This window comes from Vulpes lagopus, chromosome 10 (genome assembly GCF_018345385.1).
Source record: "Vulpes lagopus strain Blue_001 chromosome 10, ASM1834538v1, whole genome shotgun sequence".
NCBI classification, from domain to species: domain Eukaryota; kingdom Metazoa; phylum Chordata; class Mammalia; order Carnivora; family Canidae; genus Vulpes; species Vulpes lagopus.
The window spans coordinates 77,622,239-77,640,851 of NC_054833.1; the positions used below are offsets into that span (position 1 = coordinate 77,622,239).

The 18,613-nt window shown below is 35.2% G+C and overlaps 1 protein-coding gene across 2 annotated transcripts in view; it reads left to right on the plus strand.

Moving 5' to 3' along the window:
* Positions 1-18,613, plus strand: part of OMA1 (OMA1 zinc metallopeptidase) — a 71,870-nt gene that overhangs the window by 41,765 nt on the left and 11,492 nt on the right. For both annotated transcript variants that reach the window (XM_041772545.1, XM_041772546.1), the window contains exon 9: positions 11,542-11,691. In XM_041772545.1, coding sequence (XP_041628479.1) covers positions 11,542-11,691 — 150 coding nt within the window. The remainder of the gene's footprint in view (positions 1-11,541; positions 11,692-18,613) is intronic.

Consider the following 18,613-nt stretch of genomic DNA (forward strand, 5'->3'; position numbering starts at 1 on the left):
TGCTGTGGCCAGTGTTAAAGAAATCACTGCCTGTGTTCTCTTCTAGGGTTTTTATGTTTTCAGGTCTCATGCTTAGATCTTTAATCCATTTTGAGTTTACTTTTGCATATGATACTAGAAAGTGGTCTGGTTTTATTCTTTTGCATCTTGCTATCTAGTTTTCTCAGCACCATTTATTGAAGAGACTATCTTTTCTATATTGTATATTTTTTCCTCCTTTGTCATAGATTAATTGACCATATATCCACGGGTTTATTTCTGGACTTTTCTATTCTTTTCCATTGATCTATATGTCTGTTTTTGTGCCATATCTTCATTTTTAAATTCTTTTTTCTTTTTCCTCTTCAGCTTGGTTGCTCTCAATTTTCCAGTCTTTCAGATCTCTGATCTGTTCTTTTATATCCTCTAATCTACTTTTTATTCCCCCTAGTGTATTTTTCATTTCAGTTACTGTATGCTTCACCTCTGATTGGCTCTTTTTTTTATATTTTCTATTTCTTATTGAAGTTCTCACTGAGTTTATCCACTTTTCTCATAGTGTGGTGAATATCTTTATGACCATTACTCTGAACTTTCTCATATCGATAGATTACTTATCTCCATTTGATTTAGTTCTTTTTCTGGGGTTTTGTTTTGTTCTTTTGTTTGGAACATATTCCTCTGTCGTCTTATTTTGTCTTATTCTCTGTTTGGTTTCTTTGTATTAACTAGTCGATATGTCTCCTGGTCTTGAAAGTAGTGGTATTACGTAAAAGGTATCATGTAGTGCCCAGTAGCTCAATTCCCTTGGTTACCAGAACCAGATGTTCTATGGGTATCATCTGTGAGTGTGCTGCATCTACTCTGCTATTATGGTTAAACTGTGAGTACTGATGATGTGTTGGTGGCTGGAGCTGGCCTTAAGCCTGCCTGTCAACAATGACTGACTGAAACTACTGTGGGCACACTGATGGACATGGCTTGCCTCTGGTACATCTGGCTGAGGATTGGCTGTAGTCACCATGGGTATGCTGGTGGATGGGGCCAGCCCTAAACCTTGCTGTCTACTGTGATTGCTTGGATGCCTTGGTGGGTAGGGATTGCCACTGGCATAGCTGACTGAGAAACCTGGCAGTAGATACTGTAGGTATGCTAGAGAGTGGCATTTGCTTCTACCCTCCCCTGGGCAGGAGTCACATTAGAGGAGCACTGCTCCTGACCTGGCTGCATACTGTATGGCAGGGCAGGTACTGCTTTGGAGGAGTGACTACTGGGATAAATCTGTAGGGGAGTGCTGCAATGGGGCAAGTGATACCAGCAAGGTGATAGAAAGTGTCAGAACTGGCTCCTGCAAGCATCCAGATAGCAAGGCTAAAAAGAGGGCAAGAAAATGGATCCTGTCGTCACTTCTGTTCCCAGAGAATTCTGCAGACTCCTGCCTCTGTGGCAAAAATCCTAAAATTAGACTGTAAATCTCCTTCATGTGTAACAAAGATACTTTTCAAATGGGTGCTTCTGTGCTGGGTCTCTGACTGAGTAATATAGTGCAACTGGCCTTTTAAGCTCAGTGACGTGGTTTCCTATAGCCTTCTGGTACCCTTGGAGTTAAGCCTTGTTGATTTTCTTTTTTCTTTTTTCTTCTTTTTCCTTCCTTCCTTTTCCTTCCTTCCTTCTTTCCTTCCTCCCTCCCTCCCTCTCTTTCGCATGAGAGAGAGAGAGAGAGAGCGCACGTGCACAAGTGAGAGGGCAAGTACAAGCAGCTGGAAGGGCAGAGGGAGAAGCAGGATTCCTGCTGAGCAGAGAGCCTGATGGGACCCTGGGATCATGACCCAAGCTGAAGGCAAATGCTTAGTTGACTGAGCCACCCAGGTGCCCCAAACCCTGTTGATTTTTAAAGGTAGATGTTATGGGGATTTGTCTTCTTGGTTTAGGTCCTTATGGCTTGAAGTGCCCAGGGTTGGGCCTAATCCCGATTCTTCCTTTTCCATATTTGTTATTGCTCCTCTTTACTGGTTGCTGTGCCAGAGGTTTGATTCACTACAGTGTCTATGCCCCTCCTTCACTTCTTGTTGTAGCCTTCTTTTTATGTTTTTAGCTGTGGAAGATCTATTCTGCCAGTCGTCAGGTCATTTTCACAGTTAGTAGCAATACATGAAGTTGTTGCCTTGATATATCCATGGCAGGAAATAATCTTAGGATCTTCCTCCTTTGCCACCCCCGCCCCCCCACCACTCTTCTGTTGTACAGTTCTTTCAATGTGCTGTTGGATTTGGTTTGCTAGTAGTTTGCTGAGGGGTTTTGAATCTGTGCTTATCAAGATATTAGTTTTCTATAGTTTTTTTAGTGTCTTTGTGTGGCTTTGGTAGCAGGAAAATGCTGACTTTGCAAAATGATTTTGGAAGTATTCCCTCCTTGTCAACTTTTTTGTGTGAATTTAACAAGAATTGGTGTTAATTCTTCTTTAAATGTCTGATGGAATTCATTTGTGAAGCCATCTGGTTCTGGGCTTTTCTTTTTTGGTAGATGTTTTATTCCTGATTCAATCTTCTTTCTTGTTTTAGGTCTTGTCAAATTTTCTGTTTCTTCATGATTTGGTCTCAGTAGATTGTATGTTTCAAGAATTTATCCCATTTCTTCTAGATTATCCAGTGTTAGGGCATGTAACTGTTTGTAATGGTCTCTTAGGATCTTCCTTATTTCTGTGACTTTGGTTGTAATGTCTCCTCATTCATTTCTGATTTTGTTTGAGTTTTTTCTCATTTTTTTTTGTCTTGCTAAAGATTTGTTAATTTATCTTTCAGAAAGTCAGCTTATTAATTCATCAGTTTTTTCCTATTCCTTTTCTATTCTCTTTTTTGTTTATTTCTGCTATATAGTCTTGGTATTTCCTTCCTTCTACTAACTTTATATAATTTTTTTTTTTTAGATTTTATTTATTTATTCATGAGGGACACAGGGAGAGAGGCAGAGATGTAGGCAGTCTCCTTGTGGGGAGCCTGATGCAGGACTTGATCCCAGAACTCCAGGATCATGACCTGAGCCAAAGGCAGATGCTCAACCACTGAGCCACCCAGGGGCTCAAATGTTCTGTAGTTATTAGTTCTATTTTAAGCTTATAATAACTTCAGTTACATACAAAAATTCTACACTTTTACTTTTTATCCCCCCCACACTTTGTTATTGATTTCAGTTTACATATTTTTATATTGCATATCCACTAACATTCTTGTAGTTATTTTTAATACTACTGACTTTAAACTAGAATTAAAATGATTTGCCTACTACTATTAGAATATTATAGTATTCTGTACTTGTATACATATTTACTTTTACCACTGAGTTTAATACTTTCAGTGCTTTCATATTGCTGTTTATAGTTCTTTACTTTGAAGAGTTTTCTTTATAAAATGTTTCTTGTAAGGCAAGTCTAGTGGCAATAAAATCCCTTAGATTTTATTTGAGAAAGTCTGTTTTTCATTTTTGAAGGACAGTTTTGACACACTATTCGTGGTCAGCAATTTTTTTCTTTCAGCACTTTGAATATGATGTTCCAATCCTATCTGGCCTCCAAGGTACCTCCTGAGGAAACCATTGATATTTTTATGGATGTACTTGTACATATTGATTCACTTTTCTTTTTTTTCCAAAATTCTTTCTTTGTCTTTGACTTTTTAAAATTTGCTTGTAATTTTTCTAGGTTATTGATTTCTTTGAGTTTGTCTTTCATGGAATGCATTGGGTTTCCTGCATCTGGTTATTCATTTCCTTCCCCTGAAGTGAGAAGTTTTCACCTATTATTTCTTTGAATAAACTTTCTGCCCCTTTCTATTTCCTTTTTTGGAATTCTGTAATGCATATATTGGTCTACTGGATAGTGTCCTATAAATGCTTAAGTTTTCTTCACTCTTTTATTTATTTATTTTTTCTTTTTCCTTTTCTGGATAATTTCTGGTGACTTGTCTTTGAGTTCACTGAGCCTTTCTGGATCTAAGCCTGCTATTGAAATCTTCTAGCAGTAAATTTTTCAGTTCATTTATTTTTCAGTTCTAAGATTTCTCTTTAGTATTTTAAAATATTTCTATCTCTGTTATAGTTCTCACCATTGTTTATGTATTTCTTCTGACCTGGGTGACTATCTTTATGAGGGTTACTTTGAATCTCTCAGATAAATCATACATATGTTTCATTAGGGTTAGTTTCTAGAGATTTAAGTTTTTCCTTTGGGACATATTTCCCTGGTTATTCATTTTTCTTGACCCTGAGTTGGTATCTTTACATTAGAAAAACTTTTCAGTTTTCATGGACTGGCCTGGTACAGGAGAAGGTCCTTACCAATTAGCCCAGCCAGGTATTTTGTGGACTTCAAATCTTCATACCAGTCCAAACCCCTGTCTTTGTTCTTAGTGGAACCCAGACATCTAAAGTTTGCCAGTCTCTGAGGAGCCTGGGTTGCTCAGTCAGGTAAGTGTCCAACTCTTGATTTTGGCTTAGGTCATGATCTCAAGGTGATGCGTTTGAACCCTACATTGGGCCTCTGTGCTGGGTGTTGGAGCCTGCTGAAGATTCTCTATCTCCCTCTCTCTCTCTCTGCCTTTTCCCCTCCAAAATAAATAAAGTATACCAGGTCCAATCAGTACTCTGAGATAGGTGAGATAGTAGGCAGTTTCTCAGGCATCATCCAGAAATGTCGGAACATTAGACCAATGGTTCACTTTCTCTCTTTCCCAGGGAGGAGAAGCTCAGTTCTGGGGAATTTTGCCACTCAGTCTATGTTGAGGGATTGTGGCAAGGAGCTGTTCCAAATTGTCCTACTGGCTTTGATATGTCTGGTTTATGGTGGCCCAAGGTGCAGGAGCCTCTGAACTAGTTTCTGAATTTCTCAGGAAGGGAATTTATAATCCCTGCCCTCAACACAGTGCCATACAATTTGAAGGAAACCTCAGTTCCCAGCTTCTCCCTAGTGAAGGAAGAATTGGACCATGTGTCCAACATTCCAACTTTTCCAGGGATGTCCAAGGAACAAACTGGCTTCTGTCTTTTTTCAGAGCACTGACAAGAATCAATATATGCTAGGCTTGGAGGCTGGTGAGAGTAAGGATAGCAGTCTGAAGTAGCACACAAAGAGTTGTAGTAGCCCCTCCCATAGCTCAACACAGAGCAGTGAATGCCAAAATTCCCCAGTAGACCAATATATGCAGCCATAATTTTAACCACTTCCCATTATAGCAAGCCCTGCCCCTCTGGCCAAAGTGACTTCCAGGGGACTTAATCATCTGGTAACATTCCTCCCCCCAGCTTTCCCACTTCATTTTTTTTTCCACTTTTTGGTGAGGGGAGCCAGATACTAAAGACTAGAACTTTCTAAAACAACTGTATATTTGGGGAAAATTAGAAAGTGACTGCACATGCTTAGAAAAATCCTGAGGAGACAGATTTATGCTTCAGGCAAACCCTAGGCACAGAGACAGCAGTAGTCAAAAAAAAAAAAAAAAAAGTAATAACAAAACAATAACAAAAATAACAAACTTTGTAGAAAGAGTGGAATCTGATATCCAGTGTTACATTATTAGATTCAAATGTCCAGTGTTCACCAAAAATGACAAGACACGTAAGAAACTGGAAAGTACGGCCTATTCATAGGGAAAAATTAAATTAGTAGAAACTGTCCCTTAAGAATATTTAATGGCAGACATACTAGATAATGACTTAAAACAATTGTCTTAAAGATGCTTAAAGAACTAAAGGAAGGCATAAGTCAAGAAAACGAGCAAAGTGTAAATATCAGCATAGAGATAGAAACCCAAAAAAAACTAACAAGAGATTTTGGAGCTGAAAAATACAACAAAGATGTAAAATTCACTGGACAGATTAAAAGGGAGATTTGACAGGCAGAAGAAAGAATCAATAACCTGAAGATAAGACAATGGAAATTACCAAAGCTAAGAAACAGAAAGAAAAAAAAAAAAGATTGATTTAAGAGACCTGGAGGACATGATTAGGAGGACCAACATATACAATGTGGGAGTCCCAGGAGAAGGAGAAAGAGAGAGAGAGAGAAAGAGGCAGAGAGAATATTTTAAGAAATAATGGGTGAAAAGTTCCCAAATTTGATGAAAGACATGAATATAAATGTCCAGGAAGCTTGGTGAACTTCAAGAGAGATGAACCAGGGAGACCCACACAGATATTTTATAATTAGACTTTAAAAAGCCAAAGACATAGAGCAAATCCTGAAATAGCAAGAGAGAAATGAATCACATTTAAGGGAGCCACACTAAGATTATCAGTAGATTTCTTATCAGAAATTTTGTGGTCCAGAAGACACTGTTTGCTATATCCAAAGTGCTATAAAAGAATAAAACTGTCACCAAGAATCCTATGTCCAGTAAAACTGTTTTTCAAAAGGGAGAAATTAAGATACTCTCAGTTAAAAAAAGTTGAGGGAGTTCATGACCACCAGAACTGGTCTGTAAGAAATGCTCCAAGGGGTACCCCAGGTGGCTCAGTGGTTTAGTGCCGCCTTCAGCCCAGGGTGTGATCCTGGAGATTCAGGATCGAGTCCCACATTGGGCTCCTTGCATGGAGCCTGCTTCTCCCTCTGCCTGTGTCTCTGCCTCTCTCTCTCTCTCTCTCTCTCTCTCTCTGTCTCTCTCTGTCTCATGAATAAATAAATAAAATCTTAAAAAAAAAAAAAAAAGAAAGAAATGCTCCAAGGAGTCAGGTGAAATGAATGGATAGGAGACAGTAACTCAAAACTTTATGGAGAAATAAAGATCTTAGTAAAGGTAAATATATGGACAATTTCAAAAGCTAGTATTATTGTAACAGTTGTTTGTAACTATACTTTTTTGTTTCTATACAATTGTACATTGTAAAATAATTTCTTTATTGTATTATGTACAATAAAGAAAATACCTTTAAAGAAAAAAAAAAAACAATTAGTAGTATAAAAGCTTGTAAGCTTTATTACTGTAAGGTTAGTTTGTAACTCCAAATCTTGTTTTCTGTATAATTTGGGAGATTAACACATTTAAAATAAGTATTTATTATTATTGTTATTATTTTGGTTATACAATGTATAAAGATGTACTTTTGTTACATTAGAGACTGAAGAGAATGGGAACAGAGCTGTGAAGAAGAGTTTTTATATGTTACTGAGGTTGAACTGATATAAATTCAAATTCGACTGTTATAAACTTAGAGGATGTTAAATGTAATCCCCATGGTAATTACAGAGAAAATAGCTATAGAATATGCACCAAGGATATGAGAAAGGAATTTAAACATTTCACTACAAAAAAAAAATGAACTAAACAAAGAATATAGTATTGTAGGAAATGAGGGCAAAAAAAGTAGAGGACATATAGAAAACAAATAGCACAGTGTTAGAAGTAAGTCCCTCTTTATCACTAATTACTTTAAATGTAAATAGATTAACTTTCTAGTCAAAAAACAGATTGCTAGAATGGATAAAAATACATGATCCAAGTATATGCTGTCTATAGTAGACTAATATGTGATTCAAGGACATAAACAGGTTGAGAGTGAAAGGACTGAAAAAGATATTCCATACAAATACTAACCAATAGAGAGTAGGGGTGGCTATACCAATATCAGACAAAATAAACTTTTATTAAGAAAGATTACAAGAGACAAAGAATGGCATTATATAGTAATAAAAGTTTCAAACAACAAGAAGATATAACATAAAGATTTATGTACCTAATTACATACTGTCAAAACATGAAGCAAAGACTTACAAGACTAAAGGAAGCAATAGTTATAATAAGAGTTGGAGACTTCAGTAGCTTACTCAGAATATAATGGATAGAACAACTAGATAGAAAATAAAGAAATAAAGGACTTAATGCAGTAAGACGACTAAGAGATTCTTTATTCCAAAATAACAGAATGTACACATTCATCTCAAGGTCATATGGGATATTTTCCAGGATGGATCATATGTTAGGCTACAAATTCTCATTGATTCAGGTATATATCATTGAGTGTGTCTTCTCAGATCACAGTGGGATGAAGTTAGAAATAAATAACAAAACTGGAAAACTCAGAAAATTCTGGAAATTAAACAGTACAGTTTAAAAAAAAAAGATTTTTATCTTTTTAAGTATAATCTCTACACCTAACATGGGTCTCAAACCTACAACCCCAAGATCAGGAGTCTCATGCTTTTCTGACTGAGCCAGCCAGGTACCCCAAGACAGTACACTTTTAAATAACCAATGGATTGAGGAAAAAAATCACAAGGAATTTAATAAAAACTAGATAAAAACAAAACAACAAAACAACATACAGAAAGTTATGGGATGCAGTGAAAGCAGTGCTGAGTATGAAATTTATAGCTATAAATGCTTACATTAAAAAACAAGAAAGATTTCATATAGACAGCCTAACTTACAAATTAGTGAATTAGAAAAAGAAGGAAATAGTAAAGATTAGAGCAGAGATAAATAAGAAATAGAGAATGGAAAAACAATTAGAGGAGAATCGTTAAGATCAAAATTTGTTTTTTTAAAAGGTCAACAAAATTGCCAAAGCTTTAGCCAGCTGAACTAAGAAAAAGTAGAGAAGACTCAAATTACTGAAATCAGAAATGAAAGTATAGAGATTACTAATGACACTATAGAAATAAAAGGTTTATAAGAAAGTATGATGAAAGTTGCATGCCAGACATTGGATAATCTAGAAATTAACAATTTCCTAGAATCAAAACCTTACCAATCCTAAATCATGAAGAAATAGAAAATTTGAATAGACCTATAACTAGTAATGAGATTGAATCAGTTATCAAAATCTAAGAATAAAGTCTGACAGCATTCCTGGTGGATTCTACTAAGTATGTAAAGATGAATTAATATTAATTCTCAAACTTCCCCAAAAGATTGAAGAGGAGGGTATACTTCCTAAGCTGTTCTTTAAAGTCAGCATAACCCTGATACAAAGACAGACACTCAAAGCAAACTATAGACCAGTATCCCTTAAAAACATTGATGCAGAAATCCCCAACAAAATACTAGCAAACAATTCAGTAGCATTTTAAAAGGATATGCTCCATGCCAAAGGGAGATTTATTCCTGGAATGCAAGAATGGTTCAGCATATAAAACTTGATCAATATAATATGCCACATCTAACAAAAGGAAGGGAAAAAGAAGCTTCACATGATCGTTTCAATTGATGTAGGAAAAAAATTGAGAATATTTAACACTTTTTCATGATTAAAACTCAACAACATAGGAATGCAAGGAAACAACATCAACGTAATATGAAAAACCTACAACAAACGTCACACTCAGTGGTAAAATACTGAAAACTTTTTCTGTACTTCGGGGGCAAGAAGACAAGGATGCCCACTTTCACTTCTATTCAACTGGTACTAGAAGTTTGTAGTTAGAGCAAGAAAAAGAAGTGATAGGTATCCAAATTGGAAAGGTAGCAGTAAAATTATCTTTGTTTGCAGATGATATGATCTTATAGGTAGGAAAGCCTAAAGACTCCAAAAAAAGGTGTTTAATAAATTAATTCAGCAAAGTATCAGGATAGGTGTTAGCACTCGAAAATTCATTTCTATATACGAACAATGAACAATCTGAAAAGGAAATTATAAAAGCAATTTCATTTACGATAGCCTAGGCAAGAATAAAAGATTTAGGAATTAAGTAGGTGAAAGACTTATATAGTGATAACTAAAAATTCATTGCTGAAATGAAACATAAAGAAATAGATATCCTGAGTTCATTGACTGGAAACTTAGTATTTTAAAAATGTTAGTAGTACCCAAAGTGATCTATAGATTCCACGCAATCCCTATCAAAATCCTGGTGACTTTTTTTTTTTTTTTTTGGTAGAAATAGAGAAATCAAACCTAAAATTCATATGCAATCTTAAAAGACCTGAATAGCCAAAATAATCTTGAAAAAGAAACTGGAGGACTCACACTTTAGATTTCAAAACTTACTACACAGCTACAGTAATCAAAACTGTGGCATTGGCATGAAAGATGTATAGACCAATGGAATAGAATAGAGTGCCCAGAAATGAACCCTCACATATATGATCAAATAATTTTTTGTCAAGGATGGAAAGTGGGTAAAAGACAGTCTTTTCAACAAATGGTGCTGGAAAACTGGATATTCACAAAAGGAATTAAATTGGACCCTTACATAATACTGTAAACAAAAATTAACTCAAAATGGGTTAAGAACCTTAAGTGTAAGACCTAAAACAGGGATCCCTGGGTGGCGCAGCGGTTTGGCGCCTGCCTTTGGCCCAGGGCGCGATCCTGGAGACCCGGGATCGAATCCCACGTCGGGCTCCCGGTGCATGGAGCCTGCTTCTCCCTCTGCCTATGTCTCTGCCTCTCTCTCTCTCTCACTGTGTGCCTATCATAAATAAATAAAATTAAAAAAAAAAAAAAAAAAAAGACCTAAAACAATAAGACTTTTGGGAAAAAAAATGTAGGACCAAAGCTTTACACATTGGGTTTGGTCATGATTTCTTGGATATGACACCAGAGGCACCGGTAACAAAAGAAAAAAATAGGCCAATTGGACTCTATGAAAATTAAAAAAAATAATTTTTGCATCAAAAGACACCATCCACAGTAAAAAGATAACCCACTGACTGGGAGAAAATATTTGCAAATCATATATCTGATAAGGAATTAATATCCAGAATACAGAGAACTTTTAAAACTTAACAACACAGAAGATCTGATTGCAAAATGGACAGAAGACTTGAGTAGACATTTCTTCAAAGAAGATATATGAATGCCACTAAGCACATAAAAGATGCTCAACATCATTGATCATTAGATAATGCAAATAAAAACTGTAAGGAGATACTACTTCATACTCATTAGGATGCCTACTATCAAAATGACAGAAATTAACAAATGTTGGTGAAAATGTGAAGAAATTGGAACTCTTGTACATTGTTTGTGGAAATGATAAGCCACTGTGAAAATGATACGGTAGTTTCTCTCTCTCTCTCTCTCTCTCTCTCTCTCTCTCTCTCACACACACACACACACACACACACACAGACAAATTCAGTTACCGTACAATCCAGCAGCTCCCCTTCTGGATATATTTCTCAAAGAATTGAAATCAGGGCCTTAAAAAGATATTTGTATACCCATAGCAGCATTATTCACAGTAGCTAAAATGTGAAAGCAACCCGTGTCCATGGACCAATGAATGGATAAGCAAAATATGGTATGTACATACGAGATATTGTTCATTCTTAAAAAGGAAGGAAATTCTGCAGTATGCTATAATACTGGATGAACCTTGAGGATATCATGCTAAATGAGTAAGCTAGTCACAAGACAAATACTGTATGATTTCCACTTGATGAGGTACTTAGAGTAGTTAGAATCATAAAGACAGAATCTATAATGGCCTTCACCCAGGACAGGAGAGGAGAATGGGGCATTATAGTTTAATAGAAAATATTTTTAAAACACAGTGATATAAAGATAAGTTTTAAAAATGTTCTCAAAAAATTCTCATAACTAATTTTTAAAAATTAATTCTGGTTTTAGGCTTGTGTTGATGTCAGAGCCAGTTCTGTGTTTTGGCAGCAGATGGAATTTGCAGATAGCCTTCAGGGCTATCCCAAGTTGCCAGAATGGTTATCCACACATCCTTCTCATGGAAATCGAGCTGAGCGCTTGGATAGACTCATACCTCAGGTGAGCTAACCCTGTATAAGGCAAGACTTTGTTTTTACTATATCATTTATTTTTAATGCAGTTGCTTCTTGTACTTAGAAAAATTGAGTTCTACTCTAGCCTGTCAAATATTTTGATCACTATAATTATGGATTATCACTTTTCAAAGGATTTGACTGATGAGTAAAAATCCTGCTTGTCCACAAGTATTGGAGAATAAATTGCAGTTCAGTTGACTTCTTGGTGGTGAAGATTTAATCTTTTTAGAATCATACCTTTCAATTTTAAACTGATTTGGGGAAACTCTATAACTCAACATATTGATCATAATTTAGTCTTTTCTTGGTGATTTAAGCTTTGTTAAAAAGCTTGTTAAAAATACCAGTTAAAGAATTGTGCAGAATTTTGGGATCAATTAATTATTAATTTTGATAGTGATGCTAGAATTTGTTTTCTTAGAAAAAAATCTCTTTGTATTCATTTGCTCTTTGGTTATTTATTTGTTTGAGAAGATACATTAAAGCATGTGCTATTTGGCACTCTTTCTTTTTTGGTAGAACTCCTGAATGGATCAAGTTGAAGCAGCTTTCTCTGAATTAGTTGTTACTATCTTCTGAAAATCTTTTTGACTTAGTATCATTCAAAATGTTTTATGTAGTTATCACATCAGTACAAAATGGATATCAGATATCTCTAAGCCAGGCTACATCTCTCTTCCGTTTCACTTGAATTAAATTTGCTGGTTGGTTTTAAAAGCAGAATATTCTTTAGGATTTTAAGAATTGGTATTGGTCTGTTTGCTAAGGGATAAAAACAGATGCAGGTGTATTATAAAAGTATCTTTCAGTATGACTTCAAATTCAGCTTAAGAAATATTGAGTACCTACCATAAGAAAGAAATGATGCTAGTAGATACAGGGGACACAAAGAGGAATAAGACATGGTTCTCGATATTTTCATGCTAAGATAAGTACAAATTGATTCTTAATATAACAGGGAATGTGACATCATAAGAAAAGTAGAAATGTAGTGGAATGCAATTTTTTGGAATGAGAAACAGTCACAAGATTCATTCATTCATATGATCAGTATTTGTTAATACTCACTTCTAATCTGCTACTTTGTGTTCTATTGCCAGAGAATGAGCAAGGACAAAACAAAACAGTCTTTGCTTTCTTGGAGCTAACATTTTAATTAGATAATTCAAATAATAAACAAGCAAACATACTTGTAGTATATCAAGTAGTGATAAGCATGAAGGAGAAATATAAAGCAGGCAAAAGGTAATAGAGAGGGCTGGGCAGCAGAGAAGGTTTACTAGTCTGTGTTCATGTGTCAAGGATGACCTCACTGAATAGAATCTGGAAAAGCCAGGGAGCAAATCCTGTAAATATATGGAGGGAGTCTTTTAGGCTGAGGAAGTAACAAATGCACAGGACCTAAAATGAGAGTATGTTTGGTGTGTCCAGGGAATAGCCAGGAAGACATGGAGGCTTGAATGGAGTAAAGGAAGTGAGGAGAGTGGCTGAGATGTAGGGGGACCAGACCATTAAGGGTCTTCTAAACCATTGTAAAGACTTAACTTTTGTTTCAAGTGGTGAGGAAGGCTAGTAGAGGGTTTTCAACAGAGGGGTATTCAAATTCAACCTGACTCTTGTGTTTTTTAGTGATCACTGGGGCTCCTGTGTGGAGAGTGGACTATAGTGCATCAAGGGTGCAATCAGGGAGACTATTTAAGGAGGCTCTTGCAATAATCCTAGTAAGACATTATGGAGGCAGAAGAGAGCGAAAGAAGTGGTCAGATTTTGAATATATTTTGAAAGGAATGATGACAACTTCTCTACAGTTTGGGCATACTTTGTACCTTTCATAAGCATTGAGGATAGCCAGACATGGGTTCTTAAGACCTTTCCTAAATATATTTCGATTTATACTCCTTATTTGGAGAAAAAATATTTGAGAAAGAAATAGCAGTGAAATTTACCTGATATATAGTAATCATTCATCTTAAAGGGCAACATAGGACTGGGATCATATGTATTTCATTAGTAAATATGTGTACTGAAGCTCACTGGCTCTGAGAGTCAGTCTTCTTAGTGCTACCTAAGACCCAGAGACCTTGTACTACTCTGGGAACTTTAGCCTATCTCTAAAGTCATAATAACCACATGGTTTTCTTTTAGAATTTCCTTTCTTTGCATTTTTGCTCAGTGAACTTCTAAAAATATATGATTTACTTAAATTGAATAATGAATTCTAGCCAACTTTCTTCATCTGAAGCCTGTCCTAAATTCTGTAAAAAATGTGGTTTAGAGAAATCTTCAAAATAATAATGAATTGATTAGTAAGGACGAGGAAAAGTGGTTAGAGAAACAAATATGTTATTTGGGAACCAATGATGAAAAACACTGGGAGATTTTTTTTCTTCTAAAAATAAACTATCCTAGTTCAGAAACTTAATTTGAAAACCTCATATAATTTCTTATATTTTCCCCCCAAGTGATTAAATTCAATTTGAAAGTAATAAAACTCTACTACAATATTGGGAATAATTCAGTGGTTGAAGTGAAGCTGATAGTGCAAGAGTATATTGTTAATTAGAATACATAGTCATAATTCAGAGGTTGGAATTCCCTATCATCGACAGTCTAATTTCTGTAATGAGAAAAAGTGATTTCTCAGGCAGTATATAGAATTTTGTGAGTCTATAGACTACTACTAAAGACTTCCTTTTTTGTTGTTGTAGCTAAATTTTATTTAAGGTTTCTTTTTTTTTTTTTTTTTTTGTCATCGTTGTTGTTTTTACTTATGTAAGTACAGTGTTATATTCTGCCTGAAGTTCCTGTCCTTTATGTTGCTGACCATATGCCTCAAGTGTTGTACATCTCAAAGGTAGTTAGGAATACAGCACCAAAGCACAGAGAAATCTAGGTGAGAGACGAGGACTTCAGAGTCACCTGAAAAAGGTGATAGTTGAAGCTGAGTAGATGAGTTCACTTAGGAAGTAAACAGAGAAAAAATCCTGGACAGAGTTAGCCGTATAAAGTAGTTTGCATATTTAACTGGTAGGAAGAAGATCGAGCCTGTAGTAAATCAGATTTATAGAAGGAGAAAAGATCAAGAAAATCAGGAATGTAAGATTCTTTAGTTCTATGAGAACAGAGATGATTTTGATTTTTTAAAAAGTTTAATTTATTAAAGATTGTGTATTTTCTACTTTTTATTGGATTCCTTGAATGTCATCAAAGAAATGTATTCTTTCCTGCCATAGTATATCAGCATTTAAGATATTTTAAATCTATACTTTGTGCATTCAACAAATATTTATTGGTTATGTGTTATGCCAGACCATAGTTGTTACAGGTATTGTGAAGAAAAAACACAAAAAAACCCGCCCTTGTGAAGCTTATGTAGTAAAGGGAGACAGACAATAAATAGCATTAATTAGTAATGTATAGAATGAATCACTGATATATTGTGTACTAGTTAGTAATGAATGTTAATAAGGAAAATAATGTAAGAACGATGTATTTAGTCAACTTAGGCTGCCATAACAAAATACCAGAGACTGGGTGGCTTAAGCAACAGAAATTTATTTCTTCATAGTTCTTAAGGGTAGAAGTCCAAGATCAGGTTCTGTCTTAAGCAATAGCAATTAATTTTTTCACAATTCTGAAGGTTGGAAGTCCAATAATTTTCCAGCAGATTCAGTTTCTGGTGAGATCTTTCTGGCTTGCAGATGGTTGCCTTCTAGAACATTGTGCCCTCACCTGGTGGAGAGAGTGAGTGTTTTGGTGTCTCTTCCTTTTCTTATAAGGACATGCTAATCCCTTCATGAGGGCTCCACCCTCATGACTTCATCTAAACCTAATTACCTCCCAAAGCCCTATCTCCAAATACTGTCATGACATTAGAGGTTAAGGCTTTAACATAAGAATTTGGGGCAAGGGGGAACCATTCAGTCCCTAATGGATAGGTAAATTGTGAGCAGAGGTGGTTGAGGTCCTGGAATAGCTGTTTGAAATGGGGTTCATCAGAGAAGGTTTCACTGAGAAGTTGGTATTTGAAGGAAAAAATGTAATAAAGAATGAGCCCTGTGGCTTCCTAGGAGAACACCCTTCCAGGCAGAAGAAATAGTACCAGGCCTTGAGGTAGGAGTGAGCCTGGTGTATTTGAGGGACAGGGACAGCAAGGAGACCAATGTAGTTGGATGCGGTAAACAAGGGAAAGTGGAGAGTATGGGTTTTGTAGCCAGTGTAAGGACTTTGGCTTTTGCTCACAGATGGGACACCAGTGGAAAGTTTTGAGAAGAACACTAGAGGAGTAATGGGATTGACTTAATGCTTGGAAAGAATGTAATCTCTAGCTCCTACAAAACACTAAAATCATATATATATATATATATTTTTATAGTCAGAGAGAGAGAGAGAGAGAGAGGCAGAGACACAGGCAGAGGGAGAAGCAGGCTCCATGCACCGGGAGCCAGATGCGGGATTCGATCCCGGGTCTCCAGGATCACGCGCTGGGCCAAAGGCAGGCGCCAAACCGCTGTGCCACCCAGGGATCCCTAAAATCATATAATTTTGAAGTGTTTTAATATAGTATGTTTTTCAGAAAATAGACTAGTTCTTCATTTTGTTTTGCTTTGAAAATCAAGAAAATACCCCCAAGTTAGAAAGAAGTATACCCTTGCTATTTTTTTAATGTGTATTCTGAGATAAAGCATTTGTAAATTCCTAGTTAAATATAATCCTGTGATCCACTAACATTTAAAAATGATAAATATAGGGTTATAGTATTAATAATATTTGTGGTTAATAAGATGATATGCTGTAATTTTATTTACTTGAAATAATCAGTTAAATTTAGGAAACAAATATACCACGCATTTTGGTTACCATAACAACTTAGGTGAAAAATTGAAGAACAGATGTTATATTAACCTGTTGATGTTTAATGGTATGACAGTTTTAAAATTACACTTAACACTGTTCAGATTTTAAATTTATGTATAACATAAGTTGTCCTTGAAAGAATCCCTTATTTAACTTTCTTCCTATAAAGATTGTTATAAAATATGGATGAATAGATGTGAATAAAGGAAATGGTATGATAACCCAGGATAGAGATTTACTTGAAAGATTTATTTTACAACCGAAAGCATTTAGACTGAATTTTTCTGTTTCTCATTGCCTTACTCTCTGCCATCTTTTTCTTGGTTGGGGGAAGGAGATAGAGAATGATAGAATGTATAAGAAAAACATTTAATTTGGCCTTACTGTTCCTTAGGGTTATGTTATAATAATTTATAATAGGATTTATTTTTTAATAACTCTTAGAACTTTCAATGTTAGCCTTATTTGTAAACTGGTGTTTAAATTTTGATGTTCAAATTTACTACATTCAGTTTTTATAGATACCGGCAGGCTGTAAATGCATTCATTTTAATCTCATTTTATCTTGAATTCTTTAAACTTTCAGGAAGCTGGAGGTTGAACTCTTGTAAATCATTCTTATGCATTTATAATTGGACAAAGTAAATGCATAAATCATTAATATCATACATCTCACGAGTAGAAAATAGGAGTGTTTAACATTGAAGTGAAATGTCGTTGTTGGCCAGTGTACACAAACATACACTGTTCACCTTACAGAATTTCATTTTGTCTGACATGGAGAGTGTTGAGGAAAAGGCAAATATCTTAGCAGCTACTGTAATTGAATTGGCCTCTGAATCATATAAAGCCAGGAAGCCTGACAGTAACATTGTCTAAAACCTTAAAAAAATATTATGGTGCATGTGATGTGTATCTACTTGAGGCTGAAGTGAATGGACTATTAGAAAAAAATGCTTTTAGAGGGAAAAAAGTATGATATTTTTAGAAAAATGTGTTAAAAAATAGAGGTGATTTTTTTTTCTCTTGAAATGACTTGTTTTCTACTTTCAAAGGAAGCTTTTAATCTAATTATAAAGCTTCTCTGACCATTAATTTTTTTCTCCTCTTTTCTTTTTTAAAACCTAATTAATATGGTTTATTTTTTATGAATAAGTAATTGCTGTTTTACTTGATATTTAGTGCCTAGAAGAATCCTGATGTGTACTATCAGTTGTTTTTATAAATACTTCAGTTATTATTGGGAATAAATACAGCCATTTCATAATATATCATTCTCCTATGCCAGGAGTGGTTGATTATAAGATTTATTTGAAAACTTCTTCTTATTTATCATTCAGGAGGAAAATTGACCTGTGTCAAGGTGGCCTTAATTTTAAAATTTTTATATTTATTAAAATTTTTCATTATTTATATTTAATTTTAGACCACTTCAAAAACTAGTCAGACTCCAATATCCATAGCAGTTTATGAAAGGAACTGAAATATATTAGAAGGCAATTTTTTTTTTAAGATTTTAATTATTTATTCATGAAAGATACAGAGAGGCAGAGACATAAGCAGAAGGAGTAACAGGCTTCCCTCAGGGAGCCCAATGCAAGATTTGATCCCTAAACCCCCAGATCACTCCCTGAGCTGAAGGCAGATGCTCAACCACTGAGCCACCCAAGTGTTCCCGAAAAAAATTTTTTAAGGTAAAATCATGACTTACACAAAAATAAGATGAACAAAATCTGAGATTTTCTTTACCTATTAATCCTGAGACAGCCAGTAATATGTTACAGCCAGCTCACAGGAGAATTTCAGAACCATAGGTATATAGACAATCAGGAATGATGAACCAGCTTTACAGATAGATGCAAAACTGATGTATTCATGAGGCAATGATCAATTGCATTCCACCAGACAGATCACTTACATTTCTAAAGACAAGTATTATTTGCATTGTTATTAGTTTTCTACAACTTATGGAGTTGTAAAACAGCTCTAAGGCCTTGAAAGGCAGAGGTGACACTTGATAGGATATCCAGTGATTTTTTTTTGCCCAT